This window comes from Chiloscyllium plagiosum, chromosome 41 (assembly GCF_004010195.1).
Source record: "Chiloscyllium plagiosum isolate BGI_BamShark_2017 chromosome 41, ASM401019v2, whole genome shotgun sequence".
Taxonomy (NCBI): Eukaryota; Metazoa; Chordata; class Chondrichthyes; order Orectolobiformes; family Hemiscylliidae; genus Chiloscyllium; species Chiloscyllium plagiosum.
The window spans coordinates 13,393,035-13,406,235 of record NC_057750.1 but is presented as its reverse complement, the minus strand read 5'-3'; the positions used below and the strand labels follow the sequence as shown (position 1 = coordinate 13,406,235).

Below are 13,201 nucleotides of genomic sequence, written 5' to 3'. Positions count from 1 at the left end.
GCTAGTGTGCTTCCAATTAAACCTGTTGGACTATAACCTGGTGTTGTGTGATTTTTAACTATAAAAATTGGTAAGAGTCCTTGGTAAGGACGTGCTGAATTTCCTTAGCCTCCTGAGGAAGTAGAGGCGTTACTGTGCTTTGTTGACTGTAGCATTGGTGTGGATGATATCTCAGAGGGTTATAGGGATGGAAAAGGTAACAGCTATAGGGAGGGCTGAGGTGGGGAGGGATTCTAACTCGAGAGTGGGAGACTGGACGGCCCACATCCACCTGTCATATTCCACAGTGGCACCTCACCTATTTGAGTGGAAGTGTGCTTGGCATGCGTTCAGTGAAGCTGGAGTCCAGTTTGGCTTCAGTTGAATTTTCTGACTTGGTTACGTTGAAAGTTACACCCTTCAGTAATGGTGCAAGGCATCAGCTGTAGCTCAGTCCCTGGCACAATCACTTCAGAGTCAGGAAGGATGTGGGTTCAAGGGCACTCAGTCTGAACCGGCCCTCCTGACGCAGTGCTGCCCTGTCAGAGGTGCCCTCTATCACCGGGCACTCAACCAAGGACATGTCAGGCCTCTCATCACCTGAATGATAAGGAAAGGAGGAGTAAAGTGAGACTTGAGTGTCCTTGTACACCGAAGGTAAACATTGCGACAATGCTATGGCTTTATTTTGGCCTTTTGTTCCTAATGAAGAGAGGTGTTGAGCGGTCTGTTCCAATCAGCTTAATGGCTTGTGAGGTCTTGTTAAAAGTTGGAACAATAGAAGCAGCCTGAATGGGTGGGGTTAGGCTCCCACAGAACCAGGGGTTTAGTTCAACTTTCAGCAGTTGCTGGGGTTTTGAGGGTGGGTGTGGATGCAGTTATTCCTCTCTCTGTTATGGATAAAAAGCTGGGGCTCTCATCCTGCTGCTGGAATTGTCCGTGAGACAATCCATGGTATTGAACTTGTCTTTGCCAAGGGCGTGTTTATGGGATGCTACTATATTAGAACAGTCACTGTTTAGTTAGATCAGATTCCCTACGGTATGAATACAGGCTCTTTAGCCCAACAAGTCCACACTGACCCTCCGAAGAGTAACCCACTTAGACCTATTCCCCCACCCAATATTTACCCCTGACACTACGGGCAATTTAGCACGGCCAATTCACTCTAACCTGCACATCTTTGGATTGTCGGAGGAAACCCACACAGATACGGGGAGAATGTGCAAACTCCACACAGACTGTCACCCGAGGGGGGAATAGAACCCGGGTCTCTGGCGCTGTGAGGCAGCACTGCTAACCACTGAGCCACCGTGTGGTTTAGTCAATTATTCTGTTAAGTTTTGCAAGAGAGTTAAGTTATTCCAATTACTTCTTTCTTTTGTTTGGATTTTAACTCCAGGGTAAGAATAAAATGTGTTTTGCTTAAAGCTGAGTATTATAACCAATCGAATTACACCTGGAACACAGCATCTTACACTTGCCTTCAAACAAGAAAAAGTGAGGGTCTCTTCTATTTCCTTGTTATATTTGAAAGGGGTCTGGTGTGGTCCCCAACATATGCAACTGCAGCAGGTGATGAAGGAGGCAAATGGTCTGTTGGCCTTCACAGCGAGGGGATCCGAGTCCAGGAGCAGGGATGTCTCACTGCAATTACACAGGGCCTTGGTTAGACCACACCTGGAGTATTGTGTGCACTTTTGGTTTTCTTATCTGAGGGAGAATGTTCAGGTGATGGAGGGAGAGCAACAAATGGTTACAGTGGGACCCTCAGCGCAGCCCCAGCAGGGGTGGAGGGGAGACAGACTGCACTTGGTGTTTGAATCTTTGCATTGGGCCCTGAACCCAAGGGGTTTCCAGTTTTGAGATGGGGGTTTCGCCCATGGTGCCAAGGGGAAGAGCTAGTTGGAACCGAGACCCCTGCAGTTGGCAGAGGGTGGGATTTGTACATCAGCTGATGTCTCTGTTTGGGGAGCCTGCTAACATGATTATATCAGCCTGAAGATGTGGACGCTCTGGGTCACACCTCTGAGCGGTTTCTCCCTAGCAGACACCGGAGAGAGCGGGGGCACGCTGTCAGCCGAATTGTATTGATATTCCGAGGCTTCCATTGACCATACCTGCAGGTCACAAAAGTAGGAAGGCAGATTGTTATCTGAGTGGCTGAGAGGGGGGAATGTTCAATGAGACCTGGGACCCATCGTGCACCAGTCGCTGAAAGTAATAGTTAAGATCTTAGGGAACAGAGAGTTCAAAACCCAATAGAAAGCTAGTCTCATGGTCATTGTTACACAGGCCCACCAAGTGCGTGCAGGTGCAGCAGGCGGCAGAGAAGGCACACGGTATGTTGGCCTACTTAGCGAGAGGATCTGAGTCCAGGAGCAGGGATGGCTCACTGCAATTACACAGGGCCTTGGTGAGGCCACACCTGGAGTACTGTGTGCAGTTCTGGTCTCCTCATCTGAGGAAGGATGTTCCTGCTATGGAGGGAATACAGTGAATGTTTACCAGACCGAATCCTGGGATGGCAGCGCTGACGTGTGAGGAGAGGTTGAGTTGGTTGGGATTGTACTCACTGGAGCTTGGAAGGATGAGGGGGATTCTCAGAGAAACCTATAAAATTCTAACAGGGGCTACACAGGATAGATACTGGAAGGATGTTCCCGATGGTGGGGGGAGTCTGGAACCAGAGGTCATAGTTTAAGGACAAGGGGTAAACCTTTTAGGACTGAGATGAGGAGAAATGTCTTCACCCAGAGAGTGGGGAGCCTGTGGGATTCACTACCACAGACAGTGGTTGAGGCCAAATCATTGTGTTTTCAATAAGGAGATAGATATAGCTGTAGTGGCTAATGGGATGAAGGGATATGGGGGGTGGGTGGGATTAGGGCATTGATGTCAATGATCAACCATAATCATATTGAATGGCCGAACAGGCTGGAAGGGCCGAATGGGCCGACTCATATGTTCTCTGTTTCTAAGATCTATCCTGACAGCAATCTCAGTTATAACTGGGATGCAGGATTGCTCAAGGGTGGTGCACATTGTATGCCTGTGTGCCATTTATTGCCCGTCCCTAGTTGCCCTTGAGAAGGCAGTGAATCACTTTTACACTGCCCGGCCCCGCAGGTGCTCAGGCAACCCCAGGTCGCATGACGACGCCTGGTTACCGTTTCTGGGAGCCGCTGCTGCGCACGTATCTCGCCGGACCGTGTGTGATGTGAGGGAGGATGTAGAAGATGTGCGGCTGGTGAGCTTCCGTCTGGAATTGCTGCAGTGCATGTGGTGTAGGGACACTCACGGTGCTCAGAGGGAGGAGCTTCCAAGATTCAGACCCAGCAGCAGCATGAACTTGACCTTCTTGACAGGAAATTGTCAAACAGTGAGAGGCTGCAGAGCTGTGAGATGCAGAGGGATCTGGGGATCCTAGAGTTGGAGGAGGTCAGGTCGAAGGTACAGCAAGTCATCAGGAAAGCTCATAGAATGCGATGGTTTGTTGCAATGCAAAGGAAGGGAGGTTATGCTGCAGTTATACAGGTGAGATCACATGCGGAGTACTGTGTATTGGTCATTGGGCTTACAGAAGGATGTTAATGCATTGGAAGTAATTCAGACAAGGTTTCCTTGACCAATTCCTGGATTGAGTGAATTACCTTATGGTCTAGAAGAGTAAGAGATGACTTACTTGAGACAGATAAGATCCTGAGGGGGGCTGGCTGGGTTGTTGTGGAAAGGACATTCCGTTGTGAGGTCATATTGCAGCTGTACAGAACTCTGGTGTACAGTTCTGGTCACCGCATTATAGCAAGGATGTGGAAGCTTTGGAAAGGGTGCAGAGGAGATTTACCAGGAATTTGCCTGGTATGGAAGGAAGGCCTTACGAGGAAAGGCTGAGGGACTTGAGGCTGTTATCGTTTGAGAGGCGACTTAATTGAGACATATGAGATAATCAGAGGGTTAGATAGGGTGGACTGTGAGAGCCTTTATTCTCAGATGGTGATGGCTAGCACAAGGGGACATAGCTTTAAATTGAGGGGGGATAGATATAGGACAGATGTCAGAGGTAGTTTCTTTACTCAGAGAGGAGTAGGGGCGTGGAACGGCCTGCCTGCAACAGTAATAGACTCGCCAACGTTAAGGGCATTTAAATGGTCATTGGATAGGCATATGGACGAGAATAGAATAGTGTAGGATAGCTAGGCTTCAGATTGGTTTCACAGGTTAGTGCAACATCGAGGGCTGAAGGGCCTGTACTGCACCATAACGTTTGATGTTCTTGTGGGAGACTCAAGAACCAGGGGTCAGAGTTCAAAAATAAGGGGTGCCCATTTAAAACAGAGATGTGGAAACATTTTCTCTCTCAGAGGGGCTGTGGAATTCCCTTCCTCAATAGGCAGTGGATGCAAAATCTTTAAACATTATTAAGGTAGTGGGAGATAGATCCCAAATGGGTGGCGGGGGGAGGGGGGGGGGGGGGTGGAATGAAAGGTCATTGGGGAATATGCAGGAATGTAGATTCGAGGTTAAAATCAGATCAGCCACGATCTTAATGAATGGGCGAGCAGACATAAAGGACCAAATGCCTTCAGCTTGTTCCTTGCTCTTAAATACACAGCAGTGAAGGAACGGCGATATGTTTCCAAGTCAGGGTGGTGGGTGGCTTGGAGGGGAACTCGCAGGGGGTGGTGTTCCCATGTATTTGCTGCCCTTGTTCTTCTGGAGGGGATGTTTTGAAATTCATTCATGGGATGAAGGCCTTGCAGCATTTATTGCCCATCCCTAATTGCCCAGAGTCAACCAGTGGGCGGCACGGTGGCACAGTGGTTAGCACTGCTTCCTCACAGCGCCAGAGACCCGGGTTCAATTCCCGCCTCAGGCGACTGACTGTGTGGAGTTTGCACGTTCTCCCCATGTCTGTGTGGGTTTCCTCCGGGTGCTCCGGTTTCCTCCCACAGTCCAAAGATGTGCAGGGTCAGGTGAATTGGCCATACTAAATTGCCCGTAGTGTTAGGTAAGGGGTAGATGTAGGGGTATGGGTGGGTTTCGCTTCGGCGGGTCGGTGTGGACTTGTTGGGCCAAAGGGCCTGTTTCCACACTGTAATCTAATCTAATCTAACCATGTTGCTCTGAGTCTGGAGGCACATGTAGTCCAGACCAGGTATGAATAGCACTTTGCTTCCCTGAAACGCGTCAGTGAACCAATGGGTTTTTCTGACCATTGTCAGTGGATCATCATTAGACACTTAATTCCAAATGTTTCTTTTTGAATCCAAATTCCACCACTTGAATTCAACCCCGGGACCCCGGAACGTTACCTGGATCTCTGGATGAACAGTCCAGCGATAACGCCACTAGGCCATCGCCCGCCCATTGGGCGTTTGGATGATTCTTGGCTCAAGCTCACCACTGCCTCCTCCAGGGCGATGGGGGAATCAGCAGTAAATGCTGGGCCCAGCCAGCGAGACCCACATCCCACGTGTGAATAAAAAGCAAGATCCGACTCCTCACGTCCCACTATGATACCCCCCCCCCCCCGCCGCCCACGGCAATGTCGCCACCCTATTGGAGGGAAGGCGAGGCCTGCTTCTGGTTAGAACGTGGTGAGGGAAAGGGTTAAGGTGTCAGAGGAAAAGGAAAAGTTGTCACTGCTTACTCATCTCAGTCTGTTCCAGTGGACCATCATCCCCAGTAGGAATGAGTTTTGCTCCAGTTCGGAACATCGACGCTTCACGACGTCTTTAGAGGAGAGACGGCAGGCTATTTGACTTTGTGGGGAATCACATCTGCATCGTGTGCAGCTGCCGTAGGGTTTGTGTGGCCTTGTTGAGGCGGTTTTTTTTAAGAGACTTGAGGAGTCGGGGAGTACTTCAGCACCTCAGTCTAGCAACAAAATAAACATGTTCGGTCTGAGCACGGTTACTATCTCATTGCACATAGCAACCAGACTATTACTCCCTCCCATGGATCCTGGTATCTTTACCAACGGTATCTGTTTTCCAAAAATAAATATTAATTGCAGGCAGACGCACACAGACAAATCGCTGGAAACCTTACATTGCCTCAGAATTGGTTCTACCTTTACACCCTCCCCCCACCCTCCTCCTGCAGGGCTAACCTGATATTACTCACAATGAGGTTGGGGTGGCTGTACATGAGCATTGGCTCTCTTGTAATGGAAGTGAGGAAGTGTGGGGGTAGGTGGGTGGGGGAGGTTGGGGGGTGGGGGGGAGGGGGACAGACCTCCATTACATGTCACTCTAGCTCTGGGAGGAAGTTTTAATTGTCCCTTTGCCCGTCCAGGTCCTCAGCTTAAGAAGCAGGAGAATCGACGTCTCGGGCAAAAGCCCTACATCAGGAATTCCCGATGAAGGGCTTTTGCCCGAGACGTCGATTCTCCTGCTCCTCGGATGCTGCCTGACCTGCTGCGCTTTTCCAGCGCCACTCTCTGATCTCCAGCACCTGTAGTCCTCACTTTCACTTGAGCTTAAGAATTTCCCCCCTTAACTTCTCTAACCCACTGCCTGTCAAGGTGGTAGAGACAGAGACCCTCATTCCATTTAAGCAGTATTTAGATGGGCCTTGTGCTGGAAAAACGCAGTTAAAATGGTTAGAACTCAGAACAGTGCAGCACAGGAGCAGGCCCTTCGGCCCATAATGCTGTGCTGAACATGGCGCCAAGTTAAACTAATCCCTTCTGCCTGCCCTTGGTCCATATCCCTCCCTTTCTTGCATGTTCATGCGTTTATTTAAAAGTCCCTTAAACGTCCCTTTTGTATCAGCCTAAACCACCACCCCTGACAGTGAGTTCCAGGCGCCTGCCATCCTCTGTGTAAATAACTTGCCCCTCACATCTCCTTTGAACGTTTCCCCCCCTCAACTTAAAATACTGTCCCTCCCTCCCCCAGTATTAAACATTTCAACTCTGGGGAAAAGATAATGACTGTCAACCCTATCTGTGCATCTCATAATTGTATAGACTTCTGTCAAGGAGAAAGTGAGGTCTGCAGATGCTGGAGATCAGAGCTGAAAATGTGTTGCTGGAAAAGTGCAGCAGGTCAGGCAGCATCCAAGGAACAGGAGAATCAACGTTTCAGGCATGAGCCCTTCTTCAGGAATGAGGAGAGTGTGCCAAGCAGGCTAAGATAAAACGTAGGGAGGAGGGACTTGGGGAAGGGGTGTTGGAAATGCGATAGGTGGAAGGAGGTTAAGGTGAGGGTGATAGGCCCGGGTGGGGGCCGAGAGGTCAGGAAGAAGATTGCAGGTTAAGAATGTGGTGCTGAGTTCGAGGGTTGGGACTGAGACAAGGTGGGGGGAGGGGAAATGAGGAAACTGGAGAAACCTGAGTTCATCCCTTGTGGTTGGAGGGTTCCTAGGTGGAAGATGAGGCACTCTTCCTCCAGCCATCGTGTTGCTATGGTCTGGCGATGGAGGAGTCCAAGGACCTGCATGTCCTTGGTGGAGTGGGAGGGGGAGTTGAAACGTTGAGCCACGGGGTGGTTGGGTTGGTTGATCCGGGTGTCCCAGAGGTGTTCTCTGAAACGTTCCTCAAGTAGGCGGCCTGTCTCCCCAATATAGAGGAGGCCACATCGGGTGCAGCAGATGCAGTAAATGATGTGTGTGGAGGTGCAGGTGAATTTGTGGCGGACATGAAAGTGTCCCTTTCAGTCTTCTTTCAAGACTCCCCTCAGCCACCGCCACTCCAGAGAAAACAACTTGAGTTTTTCCAGCCTCTCCTCATGTCCTCTAATCCAGGCAGCATCCTGACAGGCCTCTACTGCACCCCCTCCAAAGCCTCCACCTTCTTAGATGGTTGGTTTTGACCAGCACAGACTCAATGGGCTGAAGGGTCTTATTCTCTGCTGTAGATCCTTGTGAGTCTCATCCCTCCTCCAAACCCCCCCCCCCTCCAAACCCAACTTTCACCACAGCTCTTGATCCCCCGCCTCAATGCATCCTTGCAGAGTCCGATGGTGTTTGACCATTGCTTTTGTGAGGGGCCTGGGAATGTTTTACCTTGTGAGATGCTGCATAACTGGAGGTTACCACTTGTACTGTTGGCTCATTAACGCGGCTGTGAGCAATGACAGGACATTGTCGGGGTGAAAGAGTTGAGGGCCGACTCACAGCCACTGGGAGTCAACAAGGGATCGAGATAGGGCTGACGATTTCGGACTTGGAACGTGGAGAGATTTCTCCCCTCAAAAGGGGTCAGAGTCGTACGGCACGGAAACAGACTCTTCAGTCCAAAACGTCCATGCCGACGTAATCCCAGACAAAACTAGCCCCCCCTGCCTGCCATATCCCTCCAACCCTTTCCCGTTCATGTACTTATCCAAATATCTTTTAAACACTGTAATTGTACCCACATCCACCTCTCCCTCTGGAAGTTCATTCTACACATGGGCCATCCTCTGTGTAAAATAATTGCCCCTCATGTCTTTTTAAACCTCTTTCCTCTCACCTTAAAAATATGCCAATTCGTCTTGAAATGCCCCATCCCAGGGAAAAAACAACGACCATTAACTCTATCCATATCCCTCAATATTGTATGAAATTCTATCAGGATCACCTCTCAACCTCCTACACTCCAGTGAAAGAAGTCCCAGCCTATCCAGCCTTCCTATATAACTCAAACATTCCATACCTACCAACACTGCTGCCTCACAACACCAGGGACCCGGGTTCGATCCCAGCCTCGGGCAACTGTCTGTGTGGAGTTTGCACATTCTCCCCGTGTCTGCGTGGGTTTCCTCCGGGTGCTCCGGTTTCCTCCCACAATCCAGAGATGTGCAGGTTAGGTGCTAAATTGGCCCATAGTGTTCAGGGATGGATAGGTTAGGTGCATTAGTCAGGGGTAAATGTAAAATAGGGGAATGGATCTGGGTGGGATACTCTTCAGAGGGTCAGTGTGGTGCATTAGTCAGGGGTAAATATAGGAATGGGCCTGGGTGGGTGACCCTTCAGAGGGTCGGTGTGGACTTGTTGGGCTGAAGGGCCTGTTTCCACACTGTAGAGATTCTATGATTCTCTTCAGGATTCTGTACCTCGGAGTGTTCCGGCTACTCCATCGTTGAATATATTTAAGGGAGAGAAAGGAAGATTTTTGTGGTTCTCAGGGTATCGAGGGAGACGGGGAGGGGGCTGGGAAAATGCAACCTGGTATCAGCCCCGATCACATTAACCAGCCGAGCAGGACAGAGGACCCAAACGGACGAGTCCTGCTCCCGTTTCCTGTGAATTTTCTGGTTATTCCCCTTTCCGGCTGGGGAGCTGTGGCGTCACTCTGTGTACCGTACCCATGAGGGACGGAAGGTCAGTCAGTATCAGCTGATTGCTGGAGCTGACCGTTATGTTCCATCGGAATACTGTCGGCCAAATTCCAGGCGACTGAGAGTTTACGATGTGGGCGGGGGGGGGGATGGGGCAGGAGTGGGGGAACGTGTGGGCATTATCAGAAAATGCGATCAAACGGGAAATCCCTTGACTAATCAGACCCCCTCTTGTCAACCAATCAGCACCCGCTTCTCCTGCAGTGTAAATTGTTGTTCCCTTTAGGGTTTTGTGAGGGAGAGGTGACGGTCCCAGTGGTATTATCGCAGGACTGGTTATCCAGAGAGCCAGTCCGGATGTTCTACAGGGAGCACTAAACGCTGGCAATCCCAGACGGTCAGGCAGCATCCGTGGACAGAGAGCGAGCTAACGCTGTGAGTCGAGATGACTCTTTATCAGAGTTGCTGTGAAGTGTGTAGGTGGGGGAAGGATGTTGGGAGTTCAGGTTAAGCGATCGGACTGTGAGGATGGCATAGCAATGGCGTGTCTAACTGCCAGACTGGGGAGAACAGACAGTCCCACTAGGGTGGGGTGGAGAGCGGAGAGAGGACATGCTGACAGAGAATGCAGCAAGTAAAGCTAAAAAAATAGAAGGCCCTGGGTTCGAATCCCGCTCCGGCGGATGGCAAAATTTGAATTCAGTAAATATCTGGAATTAAGAGTCTCGTGAATCCATTGTTGATTGTTGGAAAACCCCACCTGGTTCACTAATGTCCTTCAGGGAAGGTAACTGCCATCCTCACCCAGTCTGGCCGGCATGTGACTCCAGACTGTCTGGCAATTCGGATGTGGGCAGTAAATGTTGGCCGAGCCAGTGAATGAACTTCTAAAAATTTTGCTTTTCCGTCATGATCGAGGGTGGTAGAGAAGGCTTTACATGAGAAGTTTAGTGCTGGTGGGGTCAAAGTACTGATGCACCTGGCTCCTGTTACAGACACCTGGACATGAAATAACACTGAGAGGTATATTTTATTGTGAGGGGGATTGAATGCAACAGGAGGGAGATAATGCTTCAGTTCTACAGAGCAATGGGGAGACCAGTTTTGCAGTATCAAACCCTACTGAAGAATTGGTACTGTGCAGAGTGAGGCCGTTTGGCCCATTTTGCTTGCACCGGTTCTAGCCCATAGTGCCAATCTCCTACATTTTCCACAATTACCTGCACAATGTTTGTATCCAGGATGCCATCCAATTCCCGTTTGAACGCCTCAATTGGACCCACCTCTACCACCTTTGTGCATTCCTCACCTTAACTCCTCACTGTGTGAAAAACTCTTTCCTCTGCTTCTCCAGCGCACCACTTTAAATCTGTGCCCCTCTCGATCTTGATCCTGTTACGAGCAGAAAAAGCTTCTCCCAATCTCGTCCACTCGTGGTTTTGAAAACCTCCATCAGATCTCCCTCTCCGCCTCCTCCTCTCCCTGGAGAACGCTCCCAATCTCTTCCGTCTCTCCTGATCCCTGAAGCTTCTCATTCCTGGAACCGTTCTCGTTAATCGCTTCTGCACTGTCTCCAAACACGTCCACACCTGTCCTCTCGTGTGGCGCACCCAATAGGATACAATACTCCAGCTGAAGTTTGACGAGGGTCTTGTACAGGTTCAACATCACCTTGGACTCTATACCCTTGTTAATAAAACTGAGAACGCTGTATATGTCATTAACTGCTCTCTGTCTACCTGTCCTGTCACCTACAATGGTCTGTGCACACGTACACCCAGGTCCCACTGCTCCTGCACCCCCTTCAGAATTGTACCCCCTTACTTTACATTGTCTTTCAATGTTCCTCCAGCCAAAGTCCATCACCTCACACCTCTCAGCATCGAACCTCATCTGACCCCTCCCCGCCCACCCCACCAACTTGACACTGTCCTTTTGTAGTTCCCACACTGCCCCCCTCGCAGTTGACAATTCCTCCAGGTTTAGTGTCATCCACAAAATCTGGAGTTGTCCCCTGCACACCAAGATCCAGGCCATTTTTACCCATCAGGAAAAGCGAGGGTCCCAAAACTGACCCCTGGGGAACTCCACAACAAACCCTCCCGCAGCCTGAAAGGTATCCATTGACAGTGGTCAGTCCTTACGGAAGGTTGTTATTGCGTTGGAAGGTTTCCTACATTTCTGGGATGAGCAGATTACCTTATGTGAAAGGGCCAGACCGGCTGGGCCTGTATCCTCTGGAGTTTAGAAGGGCCAGAGATGACTTACAAGAATCAGGGCAGCATAATGGCTCAGAAGGAGGGAGGGGTGGGGCGGGGAGAGAGAGAGAGAGAGAGTGAGAGAAAAACAGAGAGAGGGGGAGAGAGGGGGAGAGAGAGAGAAGATAATGGAGGGGGAGAGTGAGAGACAGAGAGAGAAAGGGAGAGAGAGGAGACGGGGGGAGAGAGGCAGTGAGAGGAGGGGGGGGAGGGAGAGAGAGGGAGAGAAGGAGCGGATAGGGAGGGACGGAGGGGGAGAGGTACCCCGGGTCAATTCCAGCCTCGGCTGACTGTCTGTGTGGAGTTTGCACATTCTCCCCATGTCTTCATGGGTTTCTTCCCGCAATCCAAAGATGAGTGTGTTAGGGTGGATTGGCTTTGCTAAATTACCCATAGTGTCCGGGGATGTGCAGGCTGGGTGGGTTAGCCCTGGGAAATGAGGGGTTACAGAGATGGGGTCTGTGGATTTACCTATAGCTTTTGCACATTCTCCATGGGTTTGCGCTAAACTATTGCGATTTTGGATGGTGCCTTGGCTGGAGAGTTCCAGTGATGAGGAGAGATCGGATAGATTGGGAGTGTTTTCATTGGAACAGAGGAGACTGAGATGGAACGTGATTGAGACAATTTGTATAAAATTACAAGGAGCATAGAGTCACACAGAAATAGGCCCTTTAGCCCAACTTGTCCATGCTGAACAGGCTAGTTCCATTTGCCTGTGTTTGGCCCATATCCCTCTAAACCTTTCCTACCCACATGCCAGTCCAAATGTCTTTTAAATGTTATAGTTGCACCTGCCTCTACCACTTCCTCTGAAATCTCTCCCAGTCCCATCAGGAATCTCTCTCATTTCCATCACGAATCTTCCCCAGTCCCATCAGGGACTCTATCAGTCTACCCTGACTGTTGTATCTCTCCCTCCTATAGCCTTATCCTTCCCTGCTGAGATGGTTAACTCTCTCTCCCTCTCGCTGGGCTGATTTAGCAGCCACACTCTCTGAACTGTTCTCTGTACCTCTGTCCCAACATCTATGTTTATTTACTCCATTCCCTCCGCAGTACTCTCTTCCCTATATTTTCCATCCAGGCTATGATTCTAATTTGAGGAGAAAGTGAGGACTGCAGATGCTGGAGATCAGAGCTGAAAATGTGTTGCTGGAAAAGCACAGCAGGTCAGGCAGCATCCAAGGAACAGGAGAATCGACGTTTCGGTCATTCCTGAAGAAGGGCTTATGCCCGAAACGTCGATTCTCCTGCTCCTTGGATGCTGCCTGACCTGCTGCGCTTTTCCAGCAACACATTTTCAGCTACGATTCTAATTTGCTGAGCTATGGGATGAAGTCAGCAAAGTGAGGATAGGTGAACTTGCACAGGCAACAATGGGCAGAATGGCCTCCTGTGTTGTAACTATCCTCTGGTTCAGTCATTTATTCCCTCCCTCCTTGCTGACTTTTTCTCTTACCCCAGTCTCTCTTTCTCTCTCTCTGGATCACCCCCTTGTTCCTTCACACTCTCTGGACTTCTCCCTGATACTCTCTCACCCAATATCTCTCTCTTTCTTTCTTTCCAGATCTCGTCCTCACCTTCTCTTTGAATCTGGATCTCTCCTTCATTTTCTCCCGCTCATTTTTCTCTTTGCCTCTTCCCCCCCCTCATAGTTTTTTTCTCTCTCTCCCTCACGGTTTCTGACTTTTC

General features: G+C 50.0%; 1 protein-coding gene across 1 annotated transcript in view; it reads left to right on the top strand.

The window, feature by feature from the left end:
• Window positions 1-2,256: 2,256 nt before the first annotated feature.
• Window positions 2,257-13,201, top strand: part of LOC122542708 (sprouty-related, EVH1 domain-containing protein 1-like) — a 28,375-nt gene continuing 17,430 nt past the window's right edge. Inside the window, exons 1-2 of the mRNA XM_043680688.1 lie at window positions 2,257-2,321; window positions 3,109-3,229. Of these exons, the coding sequence (XP_043536623.1) occupies window positions 2,257-2,321; window positions 3,109-3,229 (186 nt within the window). The remainder of the gene's footprint in view (window positions 2,322-3,108; window positions 3,230-13,201) is intronic.